Here is a 10,444-nt window from a genome sequence, read left to right on the forward strand (position 1 = left end):
CCAGGGGCTGGGAGGGAGGGAGTGGGGAGTTGTTTCATGCGGGCAGAGTTTCGGTTTTGCCAGAAGAGCTGTGGGCATGCATGGCGCTGATGGCTGCACAGCAATGTGAATGGACTCGATGCCACTGAACCGCACACTGAAAAACGGGTACGGCGGTCAGTTTATGTCGTGTGCATTTTTGTGCGTTTTTTTTTTTTTTGTTATGTGCATTTTACCACTCTTTATTTTTTTTGGGGGGGAAAAAAACAAAAACAATGATTGTACTAAAAATTTGGTTAAAAAATGTTAATACTTACATTTACGACTTAGATGTGCTCAGCACTGTGCCAGGTGCCACGGATCTGGGGCTGCACCAAATGGACACAGACCACTCTCCGTGTCCTAGTTGGGGAGACAAAAAACACACAAAGAAGATCCCCACATGCCACAAGGCAGCTTGAAGATCCAGTGTGCCGTGGCTGAGACCCAGCGCAGCAAAAGAAATAAAATTTCCTTTTTTTTTTGAAAGTTAAAGAAAGAAAAGACAAGCACATAAATAAACAAGCTTCCTTCCCACAGAGAGAAGAGCAGAGAGGACAACAAACAAGCTCTGCCTTGGAGCACAGCTGTGGTCCTCACATCGTGAGTCCCGGGGTTGGATAGCAGCTGGCGGCTCTGACTGCCAGATGCTGGCGTGTTTATTTTCTGAAGGCTGGTCTTGCTCCCACAGCGCCCCCTGCTGGACAGAAACTGTTCCTGCCGCTTAGGGTACGCCCACAGTTACCACGGCAACAGGTGGACGACAGGGACTGTAGCCTGAGAGCCTCCTCTGTCCATGGGCTACTCCAGGCAAGAATACTGGAGTAGGTTGCCATTTCCCACTCCAGGGGATCTTCTTGACCCAGGGATCGAACCTGTGTCTTTTGCATCTCCTGCATTGTTGTTCAGTGCCTCAGTCGTGTCTGAATCTTTGTGACCCCATGGACTGCAGCATACCAGGCTTCCCTGTCCTTCATCATCTCCCAGAGCTTGCTCAAACTCATGTCCATTGAGTCGGTGATGCCATCCAACCATCTCTTCCTCTGTCATCCCCTTCTCCTCCTGCCTTCCATCTTTCCCAGGATCAGGGTCTTTCCCAACGAGTCAGCTCTTCGCATCAGGTGGCCAAAGTATTGGAGCTTCAGCTTCAGCATCAGTCCTTCCAGTTCAGGGTTGGTTTCTTTCAGGATTGACTGGATTGGTCTCCTTGCATTGGCAGGCAGATTCTTTACCACTGCGCCACTCAGGCAACAGTACCTGGTTACTTCCCTCCTCCCATCCCAGGGTCTCATGTGACCACAGACTGATCCCTCCCCTTTGAGGATGAAAATCATAAAGAAAAATCTCTCATTCTAAAAGAAATGCATTTCCTTGTTTATTACTGGGATCTAGGTCACTTTGGAAAATGCTTTTTAAAAAAACAAATAATTTTTAATTTTTTGATGTGTAAAAGAAGTCTCTTTGGAAAGATAGACCTAAAGTTCTGTACCTCTATCTCTGAGGCACAGTTAAGAACATGGTCTTCTTGGATCCCATAGGATTGCTTGTACGGATATAACAAGTTCAGTTCATGAGACGGGTTGGTCCAGGTTGGCGTCTGACCTTCTCTCCCACTGGCCTGTTGAGCTCCTGGGAGGAAGTCTTGTTTTCCTTGGGGTCCTCAGTCCTCCTGTGGTGACTGACTTGACTTCCCAGCAAACACGAGATTGAGTTACTGTATCTGCCTGCCTCCCATTCCTCAAGGAGGGGCTGCTCTTTATCTAGCTGTTGGTTCTTTCCGTCATCTGAGTCATTCATTCAACAGGTATCTGAGAGTGCTGGGCACTGGGAGAATACAGCTCAGGAGTTGGACCGGCTCAGTAGTTCTGGGGCGTGGGCTTAGCTGCTCCGAGGCATGTGGGATCTTCCCGGATCTGGGATTGAACCTGTGTCTCCTGAACTGCTAGGCAGATTCTTTACCACTGAGCCACCAGGCAAGCCCAAGAAATACGTTTTTATAAGTAGTTTTATTTACTCATGTATCTATTTACTTTGTGTATTTATTACATACCGCTTACATGTTTGTTTACATGTTGTCCATGGCTGTTTTTGCACAAGGATGGAGTGAGTAGTTGTGAGACCAGGTGGCTTGTAATTCTTTTCAGTGGCCCTTTAAGGACTCTGTGGCCCCCTGTCCTAGCTCAGTCAGCAGCTCCACACCATGCTGACTCCAGGACATGGGCCAAGGCTCATATTCCTGAAAGTTCTAGCTTGGAGGACAAGCGACAGGTGCTTACTGCCTCATTTCACATGTGTGAACTTGCTATGTGTGAATTATCAGCACCCAATTTTATGAGTGTGTCCAGGGTGACTCCTGGGTGCCCGAGGCTGTCCTGGGGTGGATGAGACGATGTCCCAGGTACTCCCGACGTGCTACGTGGTTCCTGTGCTCTTGGGTGTGGGAATGAACAAGTTAATTGACTCCAGGGTGACTGGTGGGGTGCTCCCCTCAACCTTTATTAGACCCCATCCCAAACCCTGATTATTCTTCTAGAAAGTAAGGGAGCTCTAGACCCCAGCAGCAGACATGGTCTGCAGGGGTCACCCAGGCGTGACAGTGGGGCCTCCCTCCCAACTTGTTACTGACTTAGGAAGAGGGAGAAAGATCAGAATCATAAGATTCAGGAGGGCCCTCTTAACTCTCCAGATGGTCCAGGGGACGGGAGTGGGGAGAGGAGGGAACCAGGAGGTTTGAAGGCGACAGTGCCCAAGAGGGCAGGGTGTCTGGCTCCCCAGCCTCCATTGTGAAGACACAAAAGTAACCCTGCTCTAACAGCTGTCTTGCACTGTGCAAACCAGCTTCACGTCGCCATTCCAAACGAGGCCCTGCACTGATCTTGTGCAGAAACGTCAGAAACAACAGCAAATGACTAAGAGGATTTCAGAACCCTTTAGGGATAAGGCGCACAGATAATGATGTAAATTATCTCCCAAACCAGGACTTTTTGAGAATTCCTCGTGGCCCAGGGGTTAGGATGCCACCCTTTCCACTGTGGAGGGCTTACCTTCAATCCCTGGTCAGGGGACTAGGGTCCTGAACCTGTGCGGTGCGGCCAAAGAGACACAGTGTTATCATAATTTGTCATAATTTGTCTTACTACTTTTTAAATATTAACCACAAACAAAAAATATTTTAGTAATAGACATGTAAGGAAGCTGTTTTCATATTCAGTGGATATGCCACATGTGCGGTGCCAAGTCGCTTCAGGCACGTCCAACTCTGTGTGACCCCATGGACTGGAGCCCACCAGGCTCCTCTGTCCATGGGATTCTCCAGGAAAGAATACTGGAGTGGGTGCCATTTTCCTCAGAACCAGGGATTGAACCCGTATTTCCTAACATCTGCACAGGCAGGTGAGTTCTTTACCACGCTGCCGCCTGGGAAGCCTGTACTAATTACTTACGGCAGGTACCCAAGTCACCAATTACTATGTTGGTTACTTGTTCTTTTCCACTTCTAAATCCAGGAGTTCTTAGTTTGTAATTAGTGAACCACCTGAATAAAAAATGTAAATATGTGACAGAGAAGGTCCATGAAAGCTACGGTTAAAGATTACACAGTCAGTTTCTCACAATACACAGCTAAGTGAGAAGATATCTACTTTACAAACCTTAAACATCTATGATAAACGACACAAAAGCAACCAAGGTGTACGCTTATTTGAGGACTGTTATTACCTAGGAGGACTGGGGTTCCCAGGTGGCTCAGTGGTAAAGAACCCGCCTGCCAATGCAGGAGACGCAGGTTAGATCCCTGGGCAGGGAGAGTCCCTAGAGAAGGAAAAGGCAACCCACTCCAGGATTCCTGCCAGGGAAATCCCATGGACAGAGGGGCCTGGCAGCCGGGTCCATGGGGTCGCAAAAAGAGTCGCACACAAGTTAGAGGCTGAACAACACACTAGGAGGACCACCTTATAAAACAGATTAGTCTACTGTGCCTTCAAGGGATGTTCAAGATTCCAGGTCCTCAGGGTGAAAGAATAAAGTCCTAATACCAGTCGTATCATCACACAAATGATTTAAATATTCATTTTGAGGAGAAATATCTAAAGCCGTGAACTTTATCCCACTCCTAAAATTACATACACAACATGTCTACTTTCGAACAAACAAAAAGCAAACATGTAAAGTCCTTTTCAGACAGAAAGCTTTTCCAATAAAATTTAAACTCTTTATTAATTTTTAAATTACAACCAAACGTTGGTAATCATATATAGACGTGTTAGCTACGGACAAATTAAGACTGGAGTTATACTTTCAAATACTTCAGAATGAGTTGCAATAAAAACATTTTCTCAAAAATTGTATAATTTCCTTTGGTTTACAATCCATCATATGGAAAGTTTAATATAATTTAAAATAATTTACCATCTACCCTAAAGTATGCTATAGAAATCTGAATCACTATCAGCACTTTACTGATTGGGAGACGTTTGCAGAAATTAACAGCTGTGGCCGTTGATTTGTTCTATAAGAGAATATCGAACTGTCTCCAGGCAATAGTTTGGGTAACAAAAGACGTATGAATACATCTCTGGTCAATAAGTTGTTAGGCTCCAATTAACAAGGATTTAAGGGCTCAGTAGTTTTCCTAAGAGTATTGCAAATATACAAATGTTGAAAAGGTAATAATACTGTTAGTTGAGCTGTAAAATGCCTAAAAATAACAGTTCTGCCACAGTGTGCAGGAAGTTCATACATTTTGCTTCCGGGATTCCCCCACCAAGCACCTTTCGTGTTTCAAGTTTGAACTGGAAGACATAGAAAACCATACATTCCACGTGAAATGAGGAGAGTGAGCAATCAAGTGTGCAAAAAACAAACTTTACAATTCCATACTCCAACATCAGAGGTGTCCAGTAGCAGGAATTTCAACTGATCTGATTAATAGTCGAGATAATTTCAGACCTGTCCTCTTGCAGCGCTGTCCAGCAGACTCAGACCTGAGGTCTTTCGCTGCAACAGGGAAAGTGGTCTTCCGTCCGGAAGACGACGGGGGGTTCGTAGCCGGTCAGCTGGGACCTGCTGGAGGGCGCCTTGTGGAAAAAGGAGGGCACGTTAATCGTGTGCAGCAATTTCCTGAACGTACTGGGGAACGTCCCCAGCTCGGCCTCCGCCCTGGCGACCTGCTCCTCCAGCCTGGCCACACTGGCGCTGACCATGCCCACGAAGGCCTCCAGCCGGTCGATCTTGCTGTAGACTCGCCGCATCTCGGTGGCTTTGGCGTAAATGAGAGGCACGCCCTCGCCGACTACGTGCGAGGAGTCGCCGCGCAGCATGTCCAGCATGCCCACAAACTCGTCCACCCTGGTGAGCAGGTCCTCCAAGCTCGCGTCCAGCGCCTCGATCTCGGGCCGCGCCCCCGCGCCGGGCAGCAGGCAGGAGGCGTAGCCCGCGGCGGCGCGGCGCAGCAGCGGCGGGTCCCGGCTAGGCGCGCCCGACTCCGGGCCCTCGTCCTCCCACGGCCCCGAGGCGCTGCTGTGGCTCTGCGACACATTGCCGCTGTCCCCGCTCCAGGCCGCCACCTGGGCCTCGGCCTCCTCGGCCGGCTCCTCAGCAACCGGCCCGCAACTCGGCGGGAAATCCTCCATAGCCCGCAACTGCCGGGCTAGACAGCCCCACTTCCGGGCTTTACGCGCGCTTGCACCTGCGCACGCGCGGCACTACTTCCGGCCTCTGCGCGAGCACGTACCCGCACGTACACCCGCCCTTTCTAGGGGACACCCCCCTCCCAAACCCCTCGCCCGCGCATGCGCACACATCTCTGCTTCCAGCCGTAGAACGGGCGTGCACGCGCACTGTGGTCTCCGCGCGCAGGTGCTCAGGCTCAGAAATCTTAAAAAAAAAAAAAAAGACTCTCCACCGAAGAGCCGTATGGGTAGAGCATCAGTTAGCATCACTCCCCTTTGGCCTCCAATTAAAAAAGATTTTTTAAATCTAAAAAAATTTTTTAGAAAACTTTAAAAAATTAAAAAACTCTTTAAAGATAAACACATTAAAAAAATGTGTAACAGGAGTACAATAAAGTTTGTACATCTTATTAAGTGTACACACTGACTAGTTTTTCCATATCCATATAGCCATGTAACCTGCATCCAGGTCAAGATACAGAACACGTCCAGGAACCATGACGGCCTTCCCCCTCATTTACCTAGCTTCTTCTGGCTGTTTATAGTAAAATGAAAGAGAAGTCAGATAAGCAAAATGAAGGTCTGTTAAATCTCGACTTATTTTTTTGTCTGTGAGACTTGCGGGATTTTAGTTCTCTGACCAGGGGTCTAATTGATGCCTCCTGCAATGGAATGGTGGAGAAGGCGATGGCACCCCACTCCAGTACTCTTGCCTGGAAAATCCCATGGACGGAGGAGCCTGGTGGGCTGCAGTCCATAGGGTCCCGAAGAGTCGGACACGACTGAGCGACTTCACTTTCACTTTTCACTTTCATGCATTGGAGAAGGAACTGGCAACCCACTCCAGTGTTCTTGCCTGGAGAATCCCAGGGATGGGGGAGCCTGGTGGGCTGCCGTCTATGGGGTCACACAGAGTGGGACACGACTGAAGCGACTTAGCAGCAGCAGCAGCAGCAGCAATGGAATGGCAGAATCCTAATCATTGGATTGCCAGGAAAGCCCCAAACCTTGCTATTTTGGTGACTTTGAAAATTCTCAGCATTTCCAAATGGCAAAAGAAAAGTGGAAGTCGCTGTCCGCCGCTTTGCCACCCCATGGACTACACAGTCCATGGAATTCTCCAGGCCAGAATACTGGAGTTGGTAGCCTTTCCCTTCTTGAGGGGATCTGCCCAACCCAAGGATCAAACCCAGGTCTCCCGCTTTGCAGGTGAATTCTTTACCAGCTGAGCTATCAGGGAAGCCAAAATAAGCAGAATTTAAAAATCACATTCAGGGTGATCTTGGGTGGCCTCAGCCTGCAACGTCTTGAGTCAGGACTTGGGTGACAGCCCAGATCCTGGCCACTGGACCAGTTGTCAGTGACAAGGGCCCTGGCCCTTCGGCTTTGCAAAGAATTCACACAAAGTTGGGAAGTAGTGAAACAAGTATTTATGAGGATGAAAAAGAGTGCATGTGTGGATAGACAGGAGTGGACTCAGAGTCGCTGAGACCTCATGGCAGTTTGAATTACTTTTACGGGGCATTTCCTCTGGGTTTCCTTTGGCCAGTCATTTTGACTTACCTGGTTCACAGTCCATATTTGGTATATCTCAGGATCCTTCCATGTGTGCACACGCGTCTCTTAGCCAAGATGTATTCCACCAAAGAGCCGTATGGGTACAGCCTCAGTTAGCATCACTCCCTTTTGGCCTCCAAGGAGCCTTTCGGCACGTGTGTGGCTGAAGCGGTCTCCTGACTTTGGGAATGAGAACTATGTGGTTTAGATAGGGCCCAGCCTTCTCCCGTCTCATCCCTTCTCATGCTACTCTTGTCTTGGAGTTTCGATCCACATGGAATGAGTCTCCAGTTGCTGTACTCTAGGGGGACCATCTACTTCCTGCCTCAAGGGTACTTCCAGGAAAAAAGGGAGTTGAGACTATAAAATCCCTCTTAATCAATAGTTAACCAAAGAAGAAATGGCAAATTTTATTCAAGCCAACCCAAGGATTATATTATAACCTGGGAGACAGTCTTTCAGAACGCTCTGAGGACTGTTCCACTAGTAAGAGAAGAAAACACTATTATTTAGTTTTGAGACAAAGGATTATACACCAAAGTAACATATTTACAGTTTTCATAGTCCAGATCTGCATGTGCAAGGCAAGTTGTGGGTCATCCTGACCCCTCACAGTGTTGAGAAAGAATGTCTTTTCCTAAAGAGTTACCTTGTTTGTGACAGGAAAAAACTACTTTTTTTTTTTTTTTTGCAAGCAGGCACTCCTGTGTCTTCTGAGGGAATCTGGTTAATGTGCAATGCAGAGGCACAGTGCACACTAAAGAGGGATCGTGGCCCAAATAGACATAGTGGCCCAAACTATATTCAAAATTTTTTCTGTCCTGACCGAAAAGTAATTGTACTTCATCAAACACCTTCCCCTTTTGTTGCCCAATTTATTGTTAAATAAGAAAACATCATCTTCCTCTAAAAAAATTTCCCCCATTTTCCAGTTGCTCAATCATCATGTGCTGAATGGAGAAAACTTAGAAAACAGAGAGGCAAATGATGTAAAATCTTAAAAAAAAAAAAAAAAACCAGAAAAATAAAAGATGGCCACTCAATGTACTGTTCAGCCAGAAAAGCAACGTTTTAAAGAGGTCCTTCGTGTGCCTCTCAGAGCCTTGCAATCAGACAGTAGGGTCTTCAGAAGGCTGTTGGGCCGGGGGTGGCTCAGGTGGTTTGCCCACCCCTGCAGTGGTGCTGTGTGCTGGGACACGCCCTGCTTTTGCTCTTGACACCCCGTGTTTGCTCCTTGCTCTTCAAAAGTGGGAGTTGGGCTTTGAGTCTTTTTTTTTGCATCTTGTTGTGCATCATTTGGGCCAGCTGCTCGTGTACACAGTTATTTTTAGTTCTTTATAGAAAGGGAGAAATGGGTGGGAGAGGATGAGATGGTTATCACTGACTCAATGGACGTGAATTTGAGCAAACTCTGGGAGGAAGTGAAGGACTGAAAGCCTGGCGTTCAGCAGTCTATGGGGTCACAAAGCGCTGGACACGACTTGGCAACTAAACAAAGCAACAGATGGCTTCTTCATACTTTGCTGCTGGAGGAGGCCATTTGTCCGGGTGCAAGCCCTACAGCAAATGGTCCCAGGCCCCAGCTTGTCTCATTATCTCTCACTCTTAAATCACTCGCTCTTACTTCTTGTGGACATCTGTGAAGAAATCTACACAGCAAGAAACTGAGGTCTTTTACCAACAGCCAGCAAAAACCAGCCTCCTTCCAATAACCACAGGACTCAGCCATCTTGTAAGTGGATCCTCCGGCCCCATTCAAGCCCAACGATGGCTTCAGACCCAACTGATACCTTGACTGCAGCCTAATTAAATGTTCTGAGCTGAAACTATGTGAGATAATAAATATCTGTTGTTTTCAGCTGCTAGCTTTGGGGGTAATCTGTTACAGCAATATGGTTAACCTACCATTGAAGGAGTATACTACAATTTATTTGTTTTATTTATTTATTCTCTTACCTATGAACATTTATGTTGTTTTAGCTTTAGGGAAATTATCATAAAGCAGCTATGAATATTCTTCTATATATCTTTTCGTGGACACATCTGCTCAAAATGTCTTGAATGTTAACCAAGGCATCAAATCTGCTAGGTCACAGGCTTGGTATATGTTTAGTCTTAGTTATTGTTGTTGCTTAGTCGATAAGTTATGTGTGACTCTTTTGTGATCCCACGAACTGTAGCCTGCCAGGCTTCTCTGTCCATGGGATTTCTCAGGCAAGAATACTGGAGTGGGTTGCCATTTCCTTCTCCAGGGGATCTTTCTGACCCCGGGGTCGGACCCTCAGCTCCAGCATTGGCAGGAGGCTTCTTTAGCCGATCTGTAGTCACTGCCAAATAATTTTCCAAAGTTGTAGCAATTTACATTCATATTTATGGACTGGACTGAATGTATGCATTTCCCCCAAATCATATGCTGAAGCCCTAACACTCGCTGAAGCCCTAACACTCGATTGGGCTGTATTTGGAGTAAGGAAGTGATTAAGGTTAAATGAGGTCATAAAAATGGAATGCTGATCTGATAGGATTAGTTTCCTTGTAAGAAGAGACACCTGAGCTCACTGCCCTCTGTCTTCCCAAACCATCCCCGCCTATACAGGCACAAAAAGGTCATGTGAGGCCTGCAGCAAGAGTGTGGCCGTCTGCAAGCCAGGAAGTGAGAACTCACCAGACACTGAATATGCTGGCACTTTGATCATGGACTTCTAGCTCCAGAACTGTGAAGGGGGAAAGCCTGTGATTTAGGCTGTGGTGTTTTGTAGTCTGAGCAGACTCAGGCACCCATCAAGACTGTATGAGCATTCCTGGGGACTTGCCTGGGGGTCCACTGGTTAAAACTCCGTGCTTCCAGGCAGAGGGCATGGGTTCAGTCCCCGGTGGGAACTATATCCCACATGCTGTGTGGCAAAGTGTGAGTGTCTCAGATGCTCCACATCTTCCCCAGTGTGGAATCCTCACCAAGACCACAGATTCGAGGCCCAGAACCTCCAAAATGTACTGTAACCATTGCCAAAAGCATCCTCCCCCGCCTCCCGCCCGTGATCATCACCAACAGACTTCCTGACCCCAAATTAGGCAAAAATGCCCACCCTGGTACTTACCCCAGAGTGCCCTAACCAATCACCTAATGCCAACTTTCCAGCAGGACTTTTTTTTTTTTTGTCTTGAGGCTAAAAGTTGTCTGCTGCTGCTGCTGCTGCTAA

At 47.4% G+C, this 10,444-nt stretch overlaps 1 protein-coding gene across 1 annotated transcript; it reads right to left on the reverse strand.

Moving 5' to 3' along the window:
• Positions 1 to 4,190: 4,190 nt before the first annotated feature.
• On the reverse strand, positions 4,191 to 5,708 carry BLOC1S4 (biogenesis of lysosomal organelles complex-1, subunit 4, cappuccino). The gene has a single exon (XM_010854536.1). It carries the CDS (start codon positions 5,646 to 5,648, stop codon positions 4,995 to 4,997), a length of 654 nt encoding a protein of 217 aa, XP_010852838.1. The 5' UTR covers positions 5,649 to 5,708; the 3' UTR covers positions 4,191 to 4,994.
• Positions 5,709 to 10,444: the final 4,736 nt, after the last annotated feature.

This window comes from Bison bison, unplaced genomic scaffold (genome assembly GCF_000754665.1).
Source record: "Bison bison bison isolate TAMUID 2011002044 unplaced genomic scaffold, Bison_UMD1.0 scf7180017864342, whole genome shotgun sequence".
Classification (NCBI taxonomy): Eukaryota; Metazoa; Chordata; class Mammalia; order Artiodactyla; family Bovidae; genus Bison; species Bison bison.

What these genes read in the sequence shown, in the direction of transcription:
- BLOC1S4 (XM_010854536.1), bottom strand. Translation starts at nt 5,648, where the DNA reads ATGGAGGATTTCCCGCCGAGTTGCGGGCCGGTTGCTGAGGAGCCGGCC.